This window comes from Lepidochelys kempii, chromosome 5 (assembly GCF_965140265.1).
Source record: "Lepidochelys kempii isolate rLepKem1 chromosome 5, rLepKem1.hap2, whole genome shotgun sequence".
Classification (NCBI taxonomy): Eukaryota; Metazoa; Chordata; order Testudines; family Cheloniidae; genus Lepidochelys; species Lepidochelys kempii.
This window is the reverse complement of record NC_133260.1, coordinates 110,076,289-110,100,363: the sequence shown is the minus strand read 5'-3', so window position 1 is coordinate 110,100,363 and position 24,075 is coordinate 110,076,289. Positions and strand designations below refer to the sequence as shown.

Genomic DNA, 24,075 nt, shown 5'->3' with positions numbered 1-24,075 from the left:
TAAACAATAATAAAATACTAATTTAAATTTATTATAAATATTTTTGGATGTTTTTCCTACATTTTCAATTATATTGATTACAATTATAACACAGAATACAACATGTACAATGCTCCTTTATATTATTTTCTATTACAAATATTTGCACTGTAAAAAGGAAATAGAATTTTTCAATTCACCTCATACAAATACGGTAGTGCAATCTCTATCGTGAAAATGCAATTTACAAATGTAGATATTTTGTGTTACATAAATGCACTCAAAAAACAAACAAACAACATAAAACTTTAGAGCCTACAAGTCCACTCAGTCCTACTTCTTGTTCAACCAATTCCTAAGAGACACAAATCTGTTTACAGTTACAGGAGATAATGCTGCCCGCTTCTTATATACAGTGTCACTGGAAAGTGAGAACACCTTCCATGCTGATGACATGTTCTGCTCAATAACAATCCAAAACAGTGTGGATTCACACACGTTTATTTTCATCATATCATTCAGATGCCACCAACAGAAGGCTGATTTTTTTTTTGGTGGTTCGGGTCCTTTACTTTCCGAATTGGAGTGTTGCTCTTAAGACCTCTGACAGCATGTTCCACACCACGTCCATCTCAGATTTTAGAAGGCACTTCAGATTCTTAAACCTTGGATTGAGTGCTGTTGCTATCTTTAGAAATCTCATACTGGTACTTCCTTTGCATTTTGTCAGCTCTGCAATGAAAGTGTTCTTAAATCAAAGAACATATACTGGGTAATCATCCAAGATTGCCATAGCACACAATATATGGCAGAATGCAAATAAAACCACGGAGCAGGAGATATACAATTCTCCTCCAAGGAGTTCAGTTACAAATTTAATTAATGCATTATTTTAACAAGCATCATCAGCATGAAAGCATGTCCTCTGGAATAGTGGCCGAAGCATGAAAGGACGTACGAATGTTTAGCATATCTGGCACGTAAATACCTTGCAATGCTGGCGACAAAAGTGCCATGTGAACTCCTGTTTTCACTTTCAGGTGACATTGTAAATAAGCAGGCAGCAGTATCTCCCAAAAAAGTAAACAATCGTGTTCATCTTAGCGATTGGCTGAACAAGAAGTAGGACTGAGTAGACTGGTAGGCGCTAAAGTTTTACATTGTTTTGTTTTTGAGTGCAGTTATGTAACAAAAAAATTTTACAGTTGTAAGATGCACTTTCACGATAAAGAGATTGCACTACAGTACTTGTATGAGGTGAATTGAAAAATAGTATTTCTTTTGTTTACTTTTTTTTTTTTTTACACAGTGCAGCTATTTGTAATACAAAATAATATAAAGGAGCACTGTACTCTTTGTATTCTGTGTTTAATTGAAATCAATTTGAAAATGTAGAAAACACCCAAATATATTTAAATAAATGGCATTATATTATTGTTTAACAGTGCAATTAATAACTTTATCTCATTATTAATTGCTATTAATTTTTTAATTGTTTGACAGCCCTAATTAGAATAGCAACAGAATATGAACATTTTTGGTATGCTGCCAAAATTTTGCTAACACTGGTGACAGAAGGGAGGTAGCAATTTGCAAAAGCTTTTATCTCATCTGAACTGAAATGGAATTTCATGGGACAAAGAAAGGCACTTCTTTATGAATTTCAAATGCTTGCTGCAAACAATGACGGCATTACAGTGTCTCTAGAAAAGGTCACAAGAAACTTTTATAATGGAAAAAACCAAAATATCAGTATCACTACCCAGCTCCTCCTATACTTTTATTGTATTACATATAATAGCCTACGTTGATCTTCCAAGTTCTAATCTAAATTTCTCTCTGATTTCTTTCTTCACAGGTCCCTGCTTCACTTCTGGCTACAAAGCAGGATCCCTTTCTTTTTGCTAATGGTGGATAAGACGACTCCACTCCATATAAGAGGGCAAGAATTTGGGCAGGCATAATAAAGCAAGTGTTTTAGCCTGATGCTGGAACACTAATATCGGATAAAGCTGGAGGAGGGGTGCTATTTTTATTAGTTTGTACATAGGAAGAGGCGGATGGGCTTGTAGACCCTTTAGTTAATTGCTTGGAGAAGAAGAAACAGGATTGGGGCACTTGTTAGCTTGAAGGGGAAAGAGGAAGTGGAAGAAATACACTATTGCCTCTCATTATAGTGTATATGGCAACACTCATTTTTTCATGTTCTCTGTGTGTATATATATCTTCCTACTGTATTTTCCACTGCATGCATCCGATGAAGTGGGTTTTAGCCCATGAAAGCTTATGCTCAAATAAATTTGTTAGTCTCTAAGGTGCCACAAGTACTCCTCATTACCATTGCCTTTGTCCAAGTCAGAGTCCTACAGAACCACTGATGCTGCTCCTCTACCATCCAAGCCAGCAAAAGGCTCCAAGCCTGAAGCCTTCACCTCCATGGAGCCATCTGGCACAGTTGGCACTTTGCTTCCCCTTACTGAGTTCCTTAACCAGTGGTCTGTCACAGCCCCTGGAAACTCTTACCACCTCTCCCTCAATACGTTATAGAAATAGTTCAACAGCCCACTATTTCTGTAATTATAATGGCGATAAGGGTCAGCAAGATATTGTGCGAGTTAGAGCCATCAGTGGGTGAACAACATTTGCACGCTTTTCTTAAAATAACTAAATACCACCAAAAATTATTTTTTATTATTTGGTGCACCAAGCTCATTCCTTACACCTCTTTGAGCCCTTTTCCATCCAGGGTTCCAGCTCCACAGCAGATAAGACTCTGACTATGCAACAAGTTAGTTGCGTTGGTTTACTCAGCTTTTCAATAAGTTACAAAACAGGTAGGTCATGTTCCATCTTAAATGAAAGTCAAGCATGAACAATTCACAAATTATTCAAAATGACATAACATTAACTCGAGAAATTGCCCCTGTATAGAATTCCAGGATTACTGTAATCTCATGAAATGAAGAACACACACACAAAACACCACTGAATCTGAACAGATAAAAAGTACTTACCTCAAGATCTTTTTTAAGTCTCTCCTCTCGTTCAGTACTGTATTCAAGTTCACTGGCCTGTCGCCGGAGAATGTCAGTGCAGTTATTATGTTCCAGTTCCAGATCTTGTATTTTCTTATGCATATTCTGCAGTGCATTGTTTCGCTCCTGAAAACAATGTGCATTTTACTACCCTACTTTATTTCAGTAAGCACAGTTAACAAAGAGAAGTACCATAGGAGGTAGAGACTGATGGATACATTTGCTTCCAGGTTCTGCCAGCGGGAGTCTCTGTATAGGCCCCCAATGGCAAGAAGTCCACCTGAAGCAGAGGAGAAGGATACCAGTGATGCAAGCTGCCACAACACCGTGATCAACCAGAGGATCTGGAAATGATCACCACTGTCCAAAAAGTGGTGCTAGTTAGAGAAAGTCATGGACAGGGCACCTGGAATATGGGCTAATTCAGCACATCACCAAGGTAGACTCCAATGGTGGAGCTCCTATAGAATCCCAGTTGTAAGTTAAAGTGTGGTTCTATTCTGAAAAGTTACTGCAAAAGGTTCCAGGTTTGTCTTTCACCGGCAGAAGCTCAAATTTGCTCAGTTTACAAGTAAAGGGCGGGACTGATAGTATCCTGGACAAACCTTATGGAAGTAACATCAGCCTAATTCAGTCAAGTTTAATACCTTTGGTTTGCATGTATTTAAAAAAAAAAAAAAAGCAATGTATTATTGTAGATTGTTTGTAATTTTTCTAGGGATGTGACTAATGTTAGGAATTTCAAATAACTGTTTCACAATATATGTGAAACGGGTTTCCTAGGAGATAGTCGGAAGAAGGTAAACCCTGGGGAGAGGCCCATTGCTTACTGGAATTTCCAGTAGTAGGTAATTAGATCCAAGATCCCTAGACGGTATAAAGGATGGATTAAACTTTGTGCTTGTTCTGAGCTGAAGCTCTGATGAACTTAGAACCACAAAAAAACCCTTTGGGATGGGGGTTCTGAAGGATTGCTCCTGCCAGAGCCCATGTTAGGGTTGGGATGATCTCTGGTATGCTTATTAGCATGCACATAGAGTCTCTTACCGTTTTTTAATATATTTTCTCTGTAGTGCTTCTTACCTTCTGAATAAAGCAGGCTTGCACAGGAGGTGCTGTGTGGTACCTTACTCAGTTATTAGTCTCTGAAGAGAAAGCAAGCAGGCCTGCTTAGGGAAAATCTCTTGAGACCCAGAAGCCTAGTGTGGGTGCCCTTGCTGGACCATAGAGGGAGAATATAAATGCAGTTGCCCTGAACTGTGACAAAAGGTATTTTTTTCTAACTTCCAGCCCTGAAAACTCACTCTAAGATCTGAAAGTCAGACTGGACTTTTCACATACCACCAATGACAAAAGGTTCTGATGGCAAAATTATTTCCTCATTGATTCCTGTGCACCTCTTCACTGGTTAGTGGAAGTAGAACTGATTGAAATCTAGTAAACAATTTGGTTTATGATAAATAAAAAGGAACAGACTCCACCTTAGTCTCCTGTAGTTGTCTTGCCTCTGTAGGGCTAACAGAGTGAAGAGCAGCAAAAGTTTATTTTGTCACTGAAGTCAAGCAATACAGATGTGTGGGGTAAAAAGGCACCCTTTTTTACAAAGTGACTCTTCAAAGTAGACTCGCACTTTAAACCCTGCCTCTGTCAGGGAGCGCGCAGTGTAAATACTACTTTGCCTTCTACCATTTTCTCCTCCCCCACAACGTGGGTGGAGAGTGCAATTCGAGACCCAAGTTTGTACTAAAAAAACCTAAAACCCTTGTGTGATTTTAGATTTTCTGGAGAACAGTTTCAGATCGGCAAGTTATTATAAAGGTAAATGACTATTGCATATTACAATCAATTTAGAAAACTGATTATTGCACATTAGATTTGAAAGTGTGCACAGCACGCTGCTTTGTTATTTCAGCTAACGTGACCTCTGTGTGTGATTATTGCTGTAATTCAACTGTCCTATATAAGGCTTTTTCCTTCATTCATTTCTAAAGGTGTTTTGTAACAAACGCATACAGCTCCTCTGTGAGAAGAGGACTGATTAGCTAGTTTGCTTGACAACATTCAGCTGCAAGTTCAGGATATTTAAAACTGTGCTTAGTATCTGCTAATTGGTGTCATTTTTGCTACATCCCTGTTTCTCAACGGATATGTCATAAGCTCAAGATGGGTCAAGAAGGAGTTGTTGTGGGGTCATGACCAGAATGAATCTTTAAAAAGAAGATAAAATTGGCTCTCTTCCTGTCAGTGCTGAGCTGCTACACTAACTCCCCAAGCCTTTACTCTCCCACCAGCTTCTCCATTGATGCAGGGAATTTGACCTCCACTTCATCACACAGAACTTCTCTTCAGCCAACAGGGCTCACTCAGCACCTAGAGAGGTACCTCCTTTCAGCTCCTCCCCCTGCCCAGTACCCAGTGTTGTAGCTCCTTTTTAGGCCACCTTTTCCTTATGCTCAGGTAGCTCCCTAGATAGGAGTGTGAGAAACTTGGCTGGCTGGATGGAAAGAGATGCTGTAAAGTGAGAGGAGGGGAAAAACGGAGCCAGAAAAGTTGAAGTGAGCATGTTTTATGAAAAAAATAATAATAATAAAAAAAAATCACAATATATGTATCACAATACAGCACAAGACAAACGTACAAAATAATACTATGTTGAATACTTGTGATACTGTAACACAAAAACCAAGACAAACCAATATGAGTAGGGAAGTAGTATTTGTCTTTTCTGCTACTCCCGTCTCCTGCGCCCCTCCGCAAGCAAAATTTAAGATGGATACTGGGGATATGGGGTCATGAGCTAGTAAATGGTGAGAATAATTGTGCTAAAATAGCTGCCTAATTTGCCATATTCATTCTCTATACCTATCCTTCTGCCTCAAAACAGACTTCAAAGTATTGCAAGAAGTAAATGCACAAATCAAATTTACTTCATCAAGGTTTAACAAACAGTTTATCCTTTTACAGAAGAGTCTAAATTGCAGAATTTATTCTTCTGTTCAATTTCCTTACTTCCACCTGTTTCCAAATTGGTCAAGAAACAAGATGACTCTTCCTAAGTATTGTTTCCATGTCCCCAAAATCTGTTACACATTTGTTGTTCTGATAACCACTTTATCTAGACAGAGACTGAACAAACGTTATACAAAACTAGGTAAGATTAGTAAGTAAGTTTAAATCAAATGAAGACATACACACATTTCTAACACAGTATCATGCAAAACAATAATCTTTTACACACATTCCAAGACAAATCCAGTCTCCCAGTTAGAGGGGAATTCTCAAAATGTGTAAAGCTTGCAGAGCTGCTCCTAAGCCAGCCTCCTCTCCCCACCAGCTTAAGGAAGTATAGTTAGGGGAAGTGAGAAGGGGGTAATGACACAGGTGGAGAACTCTTCCCTCTTTAGGGCCCCTAGCTAGCTGTTCTATGCTTTTGTACATCTGAGTTGGGGCAACCTGAGACTCAGGGAGCTATAACCAGCTTCCTGATGGTACCTCTTCATTTCCTTTCCTCCTGTGTCAAGATAAGCTTGGAGCAAGAGGCAGAATTTCACCTATAGTCTGGAGGCAGACTTTTTTTTTCCCTAAACGGCCTTTTAAGGCAGCAACAAGTGGATCATACTGAGCAAATATTCTGCTGGGGTACAGCTAGAAAAATTGTAAAAGGTCGGTCTACTCTGGGATATTCATTTATATATTTAATAAAGAATAAGATAAGAGTTTATCTGAAATTTGAAATAATTTCCTATGTGAACAGCATGTGGTGTTTCTCTAAATCCCAACTGGTGAGACTGGAAAGGAAAAAAATATTTCTACTGGAAACTGCTTCAACTGTTTTTATAAACATTGTCTCCACAGGCTGTAAATAATTCAGGTTTCTGGAGATTTTGAGTAGGAATAGTTTTCTGTTTAGAAACTGATTGAACTATTTTACAAAACAGTCTAGATGAACTATAAATAATTAAAGTTTATAGTGCTATACATTGTTTATGGTACTATAAGCTGTCCTTGTGTAAATGTCCATGTATGGTGGATGCACTATCAAGCTAAACCACCACTGGGATCATTATTAATCTATCTGCAGACACCCAGCAGTTCCGTGTAATTACATCTATAGAACCCACAAAAACCATAGATGATAAAAAAGACCATACAAGTATTGAGCCCCCAATATCCCGAGCACATAGTTAAGCAGGAGCTCCCAAATGTTCCAGAAAGAATAGCTGTGGTTTGGTGGACAGCTCTAAGCTTTTCCATAACTAGTATCAGAAGCAAGACATAAATCCAGTGATTTAGACAGAGGATCTTTAAAGACACAATTTTTCAAAACGGTTTTCTGTGCAGAAAATAGCATGACTGCAATAAACCCTCCTTCTGGTAATAAAAAAGTATTACCAGAGAGATATGCATTTGGTCTTCAAATTCTGCTACTACTGCTATGTCATGTACACTTATTCCTAGAAATTACTAATCATTGGGCATCTCCAAAGTGGGGAGGGGGAGAGAGAGAGAGAGAGAACTATTCACACAAGCATTTAGCAGAAAGTGAAGTCTGACAAGACCTTACCCATGTGCAACGGTTGAGGAAACACAAGCCCTTGCTAAAGCTTAAAATGGATTTCCTGAAACCAGCTCCAACTGAGTGTTTTAGAAACCTCAGTAAAAAAAGTAAAAAAGTTGAGCCACGAGAACGTAACAGAAATACAATGATTTTATCATGACCTATCAGATGCTATATAAAAGATCGAGATCCACCAAATATAGTGAGCTACTAACAACCAAAAATAGGTTTAGAGTCTCTTTCAGTTAGGTTATTCATAGGCAGCACGCCATGGTTTCATTGGTGTCTCCTGGAAAGATGACCACTAGTGTAAAATGTATGTGAAAAAATATGGGCAATTGGAAAAGGTATTATGGCACTGCTAAAAATAATCCAAACACTACACTAGAGAAAGTCTGAGCTAAAATCCTATTTTCTACTCTTGTGACACTGAAGTTAGCAACTGTGTGTTTATCAGTATGTTAGCAGATGCTTTTTGGAGCAGGTAATAATGAGAAATGGAGGAAAGCTGATATCTGAACTTGTGCTGGGTCTACATTAGCTGTGCATAAACTAATAGATAGTATTATCTCCACTATGGGGAAGATATTATATTGTTCCCTTTGAACAAACATCCCTTATATTCACAATATAGTACAGAGAACACTAAGGAGGAGGGAAGTGGGATGGAAAGTTCAATTACAATGTTATTTTAAGAATATTCTAGCGCAAGAGCCATAAGTATAGTGATTTTTTTATTCACACATTATGGACTTGGTCCTGAAGGGTACTGAGCTCTCCTGCCGGTTCCCATTGAAGTTAGTGGGAGTTCAGGGCTCTCAGTAGCTCACAGGAGGGCTCCACACCTAATCAACTCCTAAATGAGCAATGGTATCATGTATACTCAAAAGGTACAAGGATAATTGCCTTTCACTGTGTAAGAGGTGCAGGCATGCTTACACACAAAAAAACCCATAGTACTCACCAGGAAAGTATTTTCTAGGTTAACCACAAGGTGATGCTATTGCATTTATTACTGAATTTATGCCTCTTAGTTGTAAACCAGCTAGCATTCCAAGCACACTAGGGAGAGCCACACTGCAGTGTGTTAGAAAGCAGATTATTTTCCCTCTGTCTCCTAAAGACACACTTCAATAGTTTAAGCTGGATTCAATTCTGTATCCTGTTATGAACATTAACTCCAAGCCTGTCTTCAAGAGTTTATGCACTACACTGTTCCTCTAGCTTTCAAAATACAGATTAAGGCCCACATTTTTAAAAGAAACCTCAACTTGTCCTTCAATTTCACACCCAAATATAACTGAGTACACAACTAGAGGTCAGTATTTTAAATGTAGCTGTAAGTGCTCAATGTCAGAGAGACTGGCACACTTTTGCATTCAACTTCCATGATTGTGGCTGCTTGCTGATTTTTTACTCACACGTCAAATCTGGCTATCAAACAAAACAGAATTTAAAACTAAACCACAGATAATTACTATCAACTAGTGATTGAGACAGTCAGTATATATTTAATAAAAATCCATATTTACATGGTATCTTAGGAAGAATAGAAAGCCCATGAGGGAAAATGCAGATTCAAATCAAAGCAGAGGAGTAATAAGGGCAGAGTGCAGCCACCCTGTGAGGAAAGGAGGCTGCTGCTGCTACTGGGTAAAGACACTGAAGCTCAGAGCAGTGATCCCATCTCACGGCTATTCTAGGAATAAGGAGCTATCAGCAACCCTACTTCCTTGACCTCTGTAAATTTAATATGGGGGACCCCCCCCAAACAGCCCCATATCTTTATTCCACCAAATCCCTTTCAACTTTAAACTAATTGGACAGCAATTATAGATGGCATGTTCAGAGTTCCTCTCCTCCAATTCCATCTTAGACCTTCTCCAATCAGATTTCTACCCCTTGCACTTGACTGTAACTGCTCTTACTATAGTCTCCGATGACCACTTTTCCTATACAAAGCTCAGAACCAGTACTCCATCCTCATCCTTCTTGACCCGTCAGCCCCTCTGGCACAGTCAACCATGCTCCTCTTGAAATCTCATCCTGCCTTCACTTCCATAACTCTGACCTGTCCTGGTTCTCTTTCACCTCTCTAATTATTTCTTCTGCATATCCTGTGGAGGCTCCTCCTCATCTGCCTCAATCTTTCTGTGGAAGGCGGAGGGGAGTCCACAGGGCTCTATCCTTGGTCTCTTTATCTTCTCCCTCTGCAATTTAAGGTAATCTCAATCTCAAATTCAACCACCATCTCCATGCCAATGACTTACAAATCTACCTCTCTACTCCAGACCTGTTTCTTTCTGTCCCCACCTGTCTCTCTCTCTCTGTGACATCAAGTCATGGATATCTAGCCATGAGCGCAAGCTCAATATCACTAAAACAAAGCTCCTAATCTCCTTCCTCCTTATTACTTCCTTTCTCAATCACTGTGGACAACACCACAATCCTGCCAGTCATTCAGGCCATAACCCGGGCATCATCTTTTTTAAAACTCTTCCTTAAAACTCTCCTTTGCCAAGATGCCTACAAAAAAAACAAACAAAAAAACAAAATACATAACAGTTGGGTCACTGATGCACCAATACCACTGCCTCTACGCTGACAAATATCATTTCATTGTCTGCTTGTACTCACCCATCTGTCTGACTTCAAATGCTGTCTCTTATCTTATATTTAGCTGGTAAGCTCTTTGGGGTATGGACCGTTTTGTTCTGTGTTCGTACAGCACTTAGCCCAATCGGGTCCTACCACAGGGTCTGATCATCATGGTGGCACTTCCTGGTGGCTGTCACAGGGATTAGCTCTGCCAGTGCGCCCCCTCCTGGTACTGCCTCTCCCATCATCATCTACACCTGCAGACCAGCCTCAATCCAAGTACTTCAGCATCCTCTTCATGACTCAGCCCTCAGGCCAATCATCATCATCTGTATTTTCCCCTTCCAGGGTTCAGCCAATTATTCCAGCCACTTCCCCCATAGCTAATGGGAGACCCAGGCCCACCCACTACTCCAGGTCCCAGCGCAGGGACCCTGTAGATAGTAGCCTCCTGCTGAGTCTCCTTAACTTCCTTCAATGCTGCTTCAATTCCCTAGGCCACTTTCCCATAGCAGTAGCACCTCCTTCACCCCTCAGGGCTTTCAGCTAGCAAGTCCCAGCAGTCAGCCAGCAACTGCTCTGTCCAAGGTGCTATCCTTGCTGCAGCTTGCCAAGAACACAGTCCTCACTCCTTGGGCTCCCAGCTGCAACTGACTCTTGCTCCACCCTGTAGCTCCTTTTGTACTAGCCCGCTGGGCCCTGATTATCTGCTCCATACAGCCTCTCTTCTATTGGCTGCTTCCAGCACAGCCTCTCTAGGCTGCTTGGAGGACTCACTTCCACTGCTCTTTCATAGAATATCAGGGTTGGAAGGGACCTCAGGAGCCCATCTAGTCCAACCCCCTGCTCAAAGCAGGACCAATCCCCAACTAAAGCATCCCAGCCAGGGCTTTGTCAAGCCTGACCTTAAACACTTCTAAGGAAGGAGATTCCACCACCTCCCTAGGTAACGCATTCCAGTGTTTCACCACCCTCCTAGTGAAAATGTTTTTCCTATTATCCAACCTAAACCTCCCCCACTGCAACTTCAGACCATTACTCCTTGTTCTGTCATCAGCTACCACTGAGAACAGTCTAAATCCATCCTCTTTGGAACCACCTTTCAGGTAGTTGAAAGCAGCTATCAAATCCCCCCTCATTCTTCACTTCCGCAGACTAAACAATCCCAGTTCCCTCAGCCTCTCCTCATAAGTCATGTGTTCCAGACCCCTAATCATTTTTGTTGCCCTCCGCTGGACTTTCCAATTTTTCCACATCCTTCTTGTAGGTGAGGCCCAAAACTGGACACAGTACTCCAGATGAGGCCTCACAATGTCGAATAGAGGGGAACATGTCCCTCGATCTGCTGGCCATGCCCCTACATATACATCCCAAAATGCCATTGGCCTTCTTGGCAACAAGGGCACGCTGTTGACTCATATCCAGCTTCTCGTCCACTGTAACCCCTAGGTCCTTTTCTGCAGAACTGCTGCCTAGCCATTTGGTCCCTAGTCTGTAGCGGTGTATGGGATTCTTCCGTCCTAAGTGCAGGACTCTGCATTTGTCCTTGTTGAACCTCATCAGATTTCTTTTGGCCCAATCCTCTAATTTGTCTAGGCCCTCTGTATCCTATCCCTGCCCTCCAGCGTATCTACCTCTCCTCCCAGTTTAGTGTCATCTGCAAACTTGCTGAGGGTGCAATCCACGCCATCCTCCAGATCATTTATGAAGATATTGAACAAAACCAGCCCGAGGACCGACCCTTGGGGCACTCCGCTTGATACCGGCTGCCAACTAGACATGGAGCCATTGATCACTACCCGTTGAACCCGACAGTCTAGCCAACTTTCTATCCACCTTATAGTGCATTCATCCAGCTTTTATGGGACAGAGTGCGGAAGGCCCATGAGGCCTCCATTAACCCCTTCCACTCTTGTATGGGGTAAACGAACACCCCATCACAGGTCCTGGTCCATCACCAGTGTCCACGCTCCTACTGCTATTACTACTACTACTACTATTACTAAGGGGCTATCCATAAATTATATAACACATTAAGGGGTAGGTGGGTCCTTAATTGTGTGTGTTTGTTCAGTATTAGAAAGTTTTACAAGGGACAGAAAATCCACAAAAATGTGTTATGTAACTTATGGACAGCCTCTAATAATACAGGACCTTCAGCAGTTTTAAAAAAAAAAAGGGGGAAAAAGAAAAAAGGAAAGACACACATACACTGCACACAGCACCAGCCTACTACTTGATTTCTGCTCATCATTTCACCAGCACAGCATCATTACTAGGTCCTACCTTCAAACAGAACGTAAAGATTGCTCTTGGAATCAAAATACAGGGAGTGATTCTCCCTGCTCCGTTCTCTATACATTGCTCCTAAAGTCACAGCAAAAATCTGACCCAGGATCTAAATTTAAACCATTTAGTTAAAAGAGTATGGGGGGGTTGAGGTAAATTAAAAACAAAAAACAAAAATAGCACCTGACATATACTTGTGGACTTATTTACAAAGAGTGGAATGGATCAATAACATGTTCTAAAGTTACACAGGAGAAGATTCAGCATTTTTAATAAATGTAGAGATAGAGAAAATAAAGTTTCATTATGGGGTGTTTCATCAAGCATTTGTCTAATGTAACTACTCAGACTGGCTTTTGTAGTCCTCCTACTTGTTGAACCAGAACAATTCTTAATACATCTTCTGATACAAATAGAGACACAGTAATTGTTCCATCAGGACACTGCAGACATTTGTTAAATGTATAATATAATGTGTAACTATCTGTTATCATAACTAAAGCCTCAAAAATAGGGGTCTGAATGTTTGGGGGACCAGTGATTTAGTGACATGACTGAACTTTTCACCATTAGCTTAACTGATTTATATTCAGCTCAGGTCAGTAGTGACCAAGATTTATCTTCAGTGACCTGTGCAAAATAATTTTAGTGGTTAGAGACAATGTCCACTTCAAAGTCAATTACACAACTGGCATGCTTGCTGACAGTCTTAGAAGAATGGCCTGGGTTCAAATGGAGATGAAAAATTAATTGCCTTCTCTTTAAAGGGGAAGACCAACGGTACTGGATCTGTGGACTTTCCCCTGCACAGAAAAAAGAGACATTGATTTTTTAAAAAGCTACTGCTGCCCATTCTTCCCTGCTCTGTGGATAAATAGTGTAGTTCAATCTCCAGGGATCAAATAGGTCAACACCTTTCACAATTACTATATTCACAAGATTTTTAAAATTAATTAAAGTGTTGACAGCTATTAAATGATCTATTAATAAAATGAATTAAGCGATGGTATGATGCTTGGCTTATCCTATGTACATAATAGGCATTTTTTTTTAGTTAGTGCTTTATTATAAATAAAATACCTGCAACATAAACTGGAACTCTCTTCTTTCTGCTTCACACTGCTCTAACTGAAACCTAAACTCCTTTAATGCTGTCTCTCTGATTTGCGATTCCAGCATATTCCTCTGCTCCTTGTGATGCTCCAGAGTCTCCTTGATGCAGACAGTCTTGTTTTATTATTAAAACTCATAAGAAGTTACAAAATCCTATTTAAAAAAGTGTTACATATAATAATATCAAATCTACTGTGCCTCAAAGAACCATTTAATCCTTGCTGTCTAGTCTTACAGACATGTAGATCTGGGCTGAAAGTGTATTTAAAAAATCACTTCCATGACTAGCGTCCTACCCGTAGGCTTGCACGGATTGGGATTTAGCTTCTAGGCTACCCAAGACCTAGAACGCTTCATGTTACTTCTCAGAACTCCTTGAGGCTAGCACAGGAATGGAGTTGATTGGATTGGAAGAAAACATGTCCAACTGTTCTCAGCTCAATGTGAAGTCTTAAAAGGAGAAATAAAAGAGGAAAACGGGAATATCCAAGAATCTCCCCCCTTGTCTAAATACATGAAGATGGGCTCTAAAGGAGTGATCTGTTCTTTTTCTCTCTGTCATGTTTGTGGACAGTCACTTCTCATCAGGCATATCTACATTTGAGCTGGGAGGTATGATTTAGCTGAGCTGCCACCTGTGTTAACCCAGCTACACTGCTATTTTTAGCACACTAGCTTGAGACGACCTAGTGTCGGTATATCTACACAAGCTGGGACTTACAGCTCCAGTTCAAATGGAGATGTACCCTCTTGCATAGTTAGTGCAAGATGTCACCACAGGGCACAATAAAGTTGTTTGGGTGCCTTAATTTTGTTGTTGTTTTGGAATACAAATTAACGCAAAGACTTATCTGAAGAGCAGCATGCAACTGCAATATAAGAAGAAGCCTGACAATCTGTCTTGATGTACGAGGCATTTTTGCCAAATGGCAGAAAATTTTGGCACCAACAGTTCAGCACCACCTGCAGAAATGCTAGCTTAGACTAGGCACTGAAAGTCATCACTGTGTCACCCTGTTCTGAGTGTTTAGAACACCAGCAACTAACTGCAGCCCTATCTACACTAATGTTTCCACTGTAACCATCAGTGGAGCTTCTCTCCATTTCACACAGGCCATATACAAAATTTGTTTTTTTAAAAGTAGTAAGTTTGGAGACTTTTTTATATAAGAATCAGTGACTCAGGAGTTGTATATTGCTACAGTATAACCCTCAAAAGGAAGAAAGAGTGTACTTTTGTAAGTCTGTGCTGAAATATTTCACATTCTATGGAACATTGTCTGACTTTTTTCTTTTGTTCAGAAAAAAATTATTCATGCACAAATAAAAAGTCCAGACATTATTATGTCACTCCATTCATTACTTGTATTTAAACTTTATACCTGTATAACATTTTCCAGTTTAGTCCTCTCCTTCAGAAGTAACTCATATTCACTATTACAGGTCTTGAGGATGTTATCTTTCTCTTCTAAGTCACTTGTAAGTCTTTGCTGCTGTTCCTTCCAATTCTGCTGAGAAATATGAAACACTTTCTCGGTCTCAGCCAATTTCTGTTGAAGCTCTGCATTCATGCCTATTATTTAAAAGAGAAACATCGTCTGCTAAGTTAATTTTTTTTAAAGAAGGTAAAAGTAGTGTTAGCTCTACTATGTATTCAGATCCTTTAAGCATGTAACAGAAAAAAGGTTAGAATAGTAATGATTCTGGAGCTGTAGATTACTTTTGATATTATACTGCAGCAATAATATCAATAGTTTGCATTTCTGTAGCATCTTTCATAAGAGATCTCAAAATGCTTTACAGACTTTAATAAATTGAACCTCACAACATCCCTATGAATAGTTAAGAATTAACTCCATTTGTAAAATGGAGAGACTGAAACTTGGAGTGGTTAACTTCATATTTCCATATAGTTCGTTCCCCTTGCCCAACTGATTTCCATGTTTTGTTTTGGGTATCACTTGTACACAGATATCACTTTCTGTATCTCCTTCACTAGGTGTCTTTTTACTTGGCTTTCTTTCTTCAGCTTCAACTCCTGTCTTCACCTTAACTTCCTTCAGCCCAATTCAATATTGATAGTCTGCTAACAGATAAGAGCATCCTTCGACAAAAGCTCTACCAACTACTTCTCCCTTCTATATAGGTTATCCTGGTATCCATTACATACCATCTAGAAGCTAGGAACTCACCACATCTGCCGTCTGTCACATGTATAACTGTAACACTGCCCCGCCCAATACTCTAGTACTCTTCCTTTCAACCATGATTCATACTGATTTCTCCTGTCTCCAACTACTGTAATTCCCAGCTCTCTAAAGATCACTATGTCCAATAGGGGGAACACAGTCTCTGTATCCCCAAATCTCAATTAGTTTCTCATTTAGTTCAAAATCCAGTATACAATTAATTGAAGGTTCAATTCCCTTACCTAATCTCAACTCCCTTTTCTAACAATTCTATATACTCTCTGAATACCAGACTTCCTTCTGTCTCTTTCCCCAACCCCTCCAAATTGGGGGATCTCTCTCACTCACTGCCTTCCCATACTTGTGAACAGCCTCTCTATATTTCACTTGATTTTCTTCAAATCCCATTACAGGACCCAACTCTTCTACCCGACTAACTCTTAATCCTTTAAAAAAAAAAATAAAACAACAAATCCTAAATTATTCTGGGCTTCCTTGTTGCCCCATATGCAGCCTGACCTAACTTAGCCTCTTTAAAAATCCTCTTACTCTGCAGGAAACATTTAGACTCCAACTCTACAACTGCATGCAAGTGATTGGGCCCCTTTACACTGACCCAGAGCCTCACTGACTTCAGTGAAGATTCGCACTGGGGTATACATGTGCAGGAGCTATAGAAGATCCTGAAATATAAGTTAGACTGGACAGAAAAGGAATAAATTTTCCAAAGAAACTCTCTGTTGTTAAAGGAAGCTCAACCTCCATGACAGGAAATCCCATTCAGGATAGGATGGTATATTATAGAGTCAAGATTGTATGTATTTGTGTTTGTACCCCTGCCCTAAACTAAACTAAAGATGCTGCCAGTATGGTCTGTTGAAACCCGTGTTACTATTACTATTTTATGTATATGGTTGATCAGCTACAAAGTAGTGGTTCATTTTTCAGATGTGGATTTCATATTAAGCTAACTTTACATTATTTGAGTTTCTCATTTTACTTAATACACAGTGTGGTACTGAGAGGTAACTGAGCACAACTTTCAAATGCAGAGATCTTCACAAGTTCCTCCCTTCCACGATCATTTTCTCATTTCTTCTAAATTTTAAAAGTGCAAAAAAGAAAAAAGATTTTCTAAAATGGGTTACAGACAGGATAAACTAAGGGGAAAAAGATAATTAATGGCACAAACCAAAGGTTGCCAGAGGAGAAAGAAGAATCCACAGAAAAGACTGGAAGACTTAGGGTTGCCAACTTTCTAACCGCACAAAACCAAACACCCTTGCCCCACCCACTTCCCTAAGGCCTCTTCCCTTCTCAGAGTCCCCTCCCCCTGCTCACTCCATCCCCCCCACTCTGTTGCTCGCTCCCCACTACCCTCGCTCACTTTCACCAGGTTGGGGCAGGAGGTTGAGGTTGGGGGCGGGGGGGACTGTGAGGGCTCCCGCTGAGGATGCAGGCTTCAAGGTGGGGCCAGAAATGAGGGGTTCAGGGTGCAGGAGGGGGCTCAGGCTAGGGCAAGGGGTTGGGGCACGGGAGGGGGTGAGGGCTCTGGGTGGGACCATGGATGAGGGGTTTGGGGTGCAGGATGAGGCTCCAGGCTGGGACCAAGGAGTTCAGAGTGTGGGAGGGGGCTCCACGCTGAGGCAGGGGGTTGGAGTGTGGGCTCTGGGGTAGGACCGGGGATGAGGAATTTGGAGTACATGAGGGGGGCTCCGGGCTGGGGCCAAGAGTTTTGGTGTGCAGGAGCGGGTTCAGAACTGGAGTAATGTGTTGGAGCACAGGAGGGGATTCGGGGTATGGAGGGAGTTTAGGTGTGGAACAGGGCTCAGGGCTGGGTCAAAGGATTGGGAAAGGGGTGTAGGGCGCAGGTGGTGCTTACTTCAGGCAGCTCCTGGAAGCGTCAACATGTCCCTCAGCTCCTAGGTGGAGGTGCGGCCAGGTGGCTCTACACACTACCTCCGCCCACAGCTGCAGAGCTGGCACTCGGGGCAGGGTGCGGAGCCGCCCTGGCTGAACCTCTGCCTAGGAGCCAAGGCACATGTCACCATTTCTGGGGAGCCTTGATGAGCCAGGTATAGAGTCTGCCAGCCTTGTACCAACGCGACTTAACAGCCCGGTCAGCAGTGCTGGACGGAGCTGCCAAGGTCCGTTTTCGACAGGGTGTTCCGGTCAAAAACCAGACACCTGGCAACCCTAAGAAGACTGCAAGCTCATAGAGGGGCCCATCTAATAAAGCATTAAACCATTGAGACAAGGGCCATTAAGCAGCAAGCAATCAAGAAAAGACTGGAGAAGGCTCCAATCCACTGGGGAGAATGAACGTTCAGCCATAAACTGATAGAGAACAGAGAAGCAACATAATCCTGACTGGACTCTTTTCATCGGCTAATTAGTTCATTAAACCTAGAAATAGTCACAAAACAAGATTTTGACAGCTGGCACTTTAGGTAGATTGTGTCTTACAATGCTCAAATGATTAAATTGGAGATGCTGAAAAGCTGATAAAAGAATGCTATGATTAGTAGGTATAGGAAGGAACATAGAGAACTTCTCTATAAATAGGAAACTAACAACTAAGTCTTTAGCCTGCAGTGTTTAATGATGGCTTGCAAAAGAAACCACATTGAATTTGTGCCTTTTCCCCCCCACTTCTCCTTGCAATGTATACGGCACCCCTGAAAGCCAAAGGATTTTTAATTTCAAGGAAGTAGAAAAAAAAACAACTTGGCTGGTATTTCTAAGGTAATTGCCATGTCAAATCTAGTGTTCTTTCTTGGAAAGCTCAAAAATATGAATTAAGAGCATTCTAGCCCCTTAATTGAATGAGTGGGGTTGCTGAATCCTAAACACAGATATATTTTATCCTAACTATTTAAGCTAAAAAGGTGGTGTATTTTAACAATAACAAATCACTTCCCTTTTCAATCACAAACCTGCCAATTATCCACTCAGTCTTTCAGAGTATATTAGGCCATATAAAAGACAAGTAGAAAAAAAGCTTCATTAAAAACAACACCCACACACCACTCTCAAGTCCTCTTTCACACATGACAAGTAAAGAAAAAAAGCACAAACCCCAGTTTTTTTTTTAAACTTTGCATGTGACTGTAATGTAAGGAACGTTGCATGGAAGGAGAACAAAGAATGGGACAAAAAGAAGTTGAAAATGATGGCTGAGAGGCAGACAGTTGAGCAAAAGCAGCTTAAACTTCTTGCAGAAGTCAGAAGAAAGATTCAAAGAGGACAGTGTTATGTGATGCTTTGGGAAATCTATATACAGAGGATGTTTGATATTATGAACTCTGATATCTATATCAAATTACATTAATTAGATTAATTATGATTACAATTAATTAGATATTATGATATCTATATCAAATTACAAACTCCATTTTCATGGTACGGCTAGTCTGTGCTTTCTCTGCTGTTTTTTACCTCCATCTTTGGATGAAAGTCCAAGGGGTGGTTACACCAGGCTAAAAATGGAGCTAAGTCTCGATGATGATCCATTCAAATAGAGCAGTGGTTCTCAGCCAGGGGTCTGAGCCCCCTGGAGGGCTGTGAGCAGGCTTCGGGGGTCTGCCAAGCAGGGCCAGCATTAGACTCACTGGGGCTCAGGGTGGAAAGCTGAAGCCCCACTGCATGGGTCTGAAGCCCAGGGCCCTGAACCCCATCACTTGGGGTTGAAGCTGAAGCCTGAACAATGTAGCCTTGGGGGGGCCCCCTGTGACATGGGGCCCTGGGCAACTGCCCTATTTGCTACCTCTAACGTCGCCCCTGGCTTTTATATGCAGAAAAGCAGTTGTTGTGGCACAGGTGGGCCACGGAGTTTTTAAAGCATGTTGCAGGGGCCTAAGACAGAAAAAGGTTGAGAACCCCCGAAATAGAGCACTCTTAGGCAAAAAGATGGCTGTGATGGGGCATCTGCCCCACACTGGGCTCTAAGGGGTTAACAGAGCCCTAGAGAGGCTGCGCAGGAGGCAGCTAATAAGAGAAGGGCTGAAGGGAGCGCCCAATCAGGGCCATGCAGGCCCATATAAAAAGGGAACTGCAGGATAGAGGAAGGCAGTTCTCTGCAGGAAGCCCAAGGAGGAAGGACTGGGTCTCTGGAGGGCTGAAAGAACTGCCAGCCCCCTGGACAGAGCAGGGACTGGGGGAGCAAGAGACAGCTCCTAGCCAGTTGCTGGGGTTTGCAAGTGGAGACCCTGAGGTAAGGGCAAAGAGGATGCTGGGGCCACAAGGAGGTGGCCAGACAATTTGATGCAGTAGCCACTAAGGAAAGTGGCTGAACAGCGGACTGCAGGTCCCCCAAAATGGGGGGGGAAGCACAGCATGCGGCATAGCCGGAGGATTGTGTTGCTGAAGAGGATGCAGCGATCCTTAGAGAGATGTGGGTCCTAGAACAGGAGTGAGGGTGGTGAGGCACTACCTGAAGAGGGTGTGCTAACGTGCAGAGTTAATTCCCAAGACAGCCAGCAGGAGGTGCTAGAGTGGTGAATGCACCCCGTTAAAATGGTTATCGCCCAGAGTAAACTATTTTTTCAAGTCTGAACTCCAGGTGGGCTGGTAACAAGGAATGGATCACTTGCTGGGAGACTACGGTCATCTGATGAAGCTGATCAATGGGTCACCTGACAAAGGGGACAGGAGGTAATAAAAAAAAATCTCTTATCAGCCATTTCAAAGTGTGGGGAGAAGGAGATAATGATGCTGATGGCTAGTCTAGACTCCGTATTCCAGAAGAGAAGCCATGTGCAGGTGGGAAAGGGAGAGAGAGGATCCAGGACTCCTTAAAAGACTGACCTAATCCCAAACAACATCTCAAATGTGGTGAGGAAACTGAGGCAGGGAAATACAAAAAGGCATTTTATTGTTTTGTGTAGATATGTATATATTCTGTGCTATCTAAAGTAAAGAATGATTAGTTTTTGAATCTCTTACGATGTCTCTGTGTTGTGTGCTTCAACTATTAGGTGTCATTGGAGAAGTAAACTGTAACCTATGGTGCCCACAAAATTGGAGCTCTGGGAGTGTTTAAGGCACTGGGTGGCCCATGGAGGAGTCAGCACTAGTTCTGAGAGATTAGGGCAAGTGCACTGTGAGGTCCCACTTCCGTGAAGGGGTGACAACCTGTGCTCAGGAAGTATGCTATAGGCCACTCTGAAACCAGTCTGGAGCCTATTCAGGCTCAGGAACTCGCAACACACAGGCTTAGCATGGTGGGACTTAAACACTCTTCAAGTTGTTTACCTGGAGGAACTTTACTAGAACTGTAACACATTATCAGAGTTGCAGGGAAGAAAGAGAAGCAGTTATATCTCATTTCTAACTCTTCTATGAAAGTAGACTAGAGAAATGACCAGATGAGAAGTGACCAGGCATAGGCAAAGGTTTCTACAATAGAAATGGAGAAAAAAGGAAGAACTACAAGTTATATAAAATATACAAGATATAGTAACAACATAGATGTGAGGAGAAAAGAACAAAGGAGTCAAATACCACCAAGGATATGTACCTGAACAACAAGGACGATATTTGGAATTTGATTCTGATATAAAGGATAGACCAAGAGAAGAGTTGTTCGTGAGTGGGGAATGGAGAGCTGAAGGAGAGGAGATGGGAGGTTTAGTATGTTTGTCTTAATTTGGCAATGGGCTATCCAGGATAGTTTCACAAAGGGAGTTGGAGAGGAGGCTGGAAATATGAGGTAGAGCTAAAACCAACCCAACCCAGGGATGACTAGAAAACCAAATTAAGTCACTACATCTTTTGTCTACTTGACTCATAATACAGAGGTTCTGGACTAACAAACTTAGTCGCTGTTGGGTGTTTGACGTTTTTGAAACATACCTTGCAGCTGCTGAAATCGAGTGCTAGCTTCACATAACTTTTCCTCTGCAGAGTATCTTTCAAGACCAGCATCTTTTCTGGCAATGACAAGTTCATATTCCAGACTTTGTCGAATGGCCTCTCCTTTCTCAACTTCAGATCGCAACCTGGCAATCTGGCTTTCATAGTTGGACAGCTAGAAGAGGAATTAGTTTAAGAAACTATTAATGTATCTATCATTAATTATAATTATGTATTAACTTTTCAAAGAAACACTAATAAAGGGGGATTTTTTCCCCCCAGATCAGATTGGTAGTGACCATGGGGAGGAGGGGTAAAAGGAGGGCTTGTCTGTCTTTGCAGTGGGTGGGTGCAGGTCACTTACCAGAATTATCTGGGAATATCTCACTTAATCAATTCCCTGCCATTGCTGGGTCCTCAGGCATTGGTACACCTTTCTCCCTCCTATTCTCTCCCTGTAGCAAATAACAGTCTAGTCTCCTGTGGGCTGTAGTACTTTGGGCTAATTTCCATTGTTGGGTTTATTGTGTGGGTGGTGTTGGTGGCCTGTGATCTACAGGTCACACTAGATGATCTGCTGGTCCCTTCTAGAATCAGAGTTTATGGCCAGAAGATTTTAAAAGTTTCTAGATTTTTATTTTCATTTAAGTCAAAGACAAAAACACTCCTTGGCTTCACTGGTGCAGGGTTGGTCCCTAAGGGTATTGTAAACACTGAGGTTGGAGGTGAGATTAAAGAGTAAACCAATACTGAAATCAATCTAGTACAGCTAAATATGTCAGTGAAGATCTGACAGAATGGGCTGTATAAGCTCCCCAAGGGTCCTGGGTATGAACCTGTGTTGCTAGGCCATACTGAAACATGTGATGTAATGTCTTCACTGCTAGTTTTAGCTGTACTAGATTAATGCTCATGCGGGTATGCCATCACACCTTCAACTGCTGTGTAAACATACCCTAAGATATGGCAATGAACGTCAATGGATACTAGTCCAGACATCACAATCAAGGGGTTTTATTTATTTGTTTTAAAAATGAACTCATCCAATAACGTTTTGTAAAGCAAATATAAATACTAACATTCCTTTTCTTCTAAAAATCATGCAGAGTATCTGAAAAAAAAATCTGTAATTTTATAATATTGTTCTCTCCTCCCTTTAAATAAATGGCTGCAAATGAGGTAGACATTGCATCCAAGTGGCAGTTTGCAGGTGTATTTACTAGAGCTTTTGCATCAGCATTTTTTTCAGTTTGTTAAATGAGTATGCGGACAATAATCAGACTAATAACCACCCAGCAGCATAAATACTAATATATAATTAACTTGATCAACATTAAATAATCAAATGGAAACAACAATTTAACTCAGTCAGATGACAAATTAAAAAAAAAAGGGGGGGGGGCCCCACAGGGAAACACTTCAGAAAATCCTTTGGCCTGCAACTCACATAGGAATGTGCATTAATCCTTCCCTTCCCCCATGTCACCCACCAAATCCTATCAAACTAATGGTTTTGTGGGGTGCCAAGAAAGTAATCAATTTCAGACTGGGGGAGGGTAGGGGCAAATTCTGGAGTCCCAGGGTCCTCCTGGAAAATGCCATCAGCAGCTCCCTCTTTTACAACAAAAAGGTTCCAGCAACTATGTAGGCTTGCCAACTTTCTACTCACACAGAACCGAATTGCCTTGCCTTGCTCTTTCTGAGGCCCCGCCCCTCACTCACTCCATCCCCCCTTCCTCTGTCACTCGCTCTCCCCACCCTTGTGCACTTGCTCATTTTTACCAGGCTGGGTCAGGAGGTTGGGATGTGGGAGGGGGTGAGAGCTCTGGAGCAGGGGCAGGGCCAGGGATGAGGGGTTTGGGTTGTAGGAGGGGGCTCCAGGCTGGGGCTGAGGTATTCAGCGTGCGGAGGGGGCTCTGGGCTGGCGCAGGGGCAGGGGGTTGGGGCACGGGAGGGAGGAGTGAGGGCTCTGGGGTAGGGCAGGGGATGAGGGGTTTGGAGTGCAGGAGGGTGCTCCGTGCTGGGACTGAGGTGTATGGAGGACGGGAGGGGGAATCAGGTCTGGGGCAGGGGTGCAGGAGGGGGTCAGGGGTGCAGGCTCCAGGCAGTGCTTACCTCAAGCAGCTCCTGGAAGCAGCGGCATGCCCCTCCGGCTCCTATGTGGAGGCGTGGCCAGGCAGCTCTGTGCGCTACCCCGTCTACAGGCGCTGCCCCCGCAGCTCCCACTGACCACGGTTCTCAGAGCTGCAGAGCCGGCGCCTGGGGTGGGTGCAGCGTCCAGAGCCGCCGACTGCCCCTGCACATAGGAGTTGGAGGGGGGACATGCTGTTGCTTCCATGAGCCGCACAGAGTCATAGCAGGCTGTGCTACCGACCCGGCCCCAGGCGTCTCAGTCAAAAACCGGACACCTGGCAATCCTACAACTATTGCAGTACATCACAGGGAAAGGAGCAGTCTCTGA

General features: G+C 42.2%; 1 protein-coding gene across 2 annotated transcripts in view; it reads right to left on the bottom strand.

Moving 5' to 3' along the window:
* The window catches only part of CCDC171 (coiled-coil domain containing 171), a 235,035-nt gene that overhangs the window by 191,272 nt on the left and 19,688 nt on the right, over positions 1 to 24,075 (bottom strand). For both annotated transcript variants that reach the window (XM_073345441.1, XM_073345440.1), the window contains exons 5-7: positions 21,615 to 21,789; positions 14,955 to 15,145; positions 2,994 to 3,140 (exon numbers count right to left, since the gene is read on the bottom strand). In XM_073345441.1, the coding sequence (XP_073201542.1) occupies positions 2,994 to 3,140; positions 14,955 to 15,145; positions 21,615 to 21,789 (513 nt within the window). The remainder of the gene's footprint in view (positions 1 to 2,993; positions 3,141 to 14,954; positions 15,146 to 21,614; positions 21,790 to 24,075) is intronic.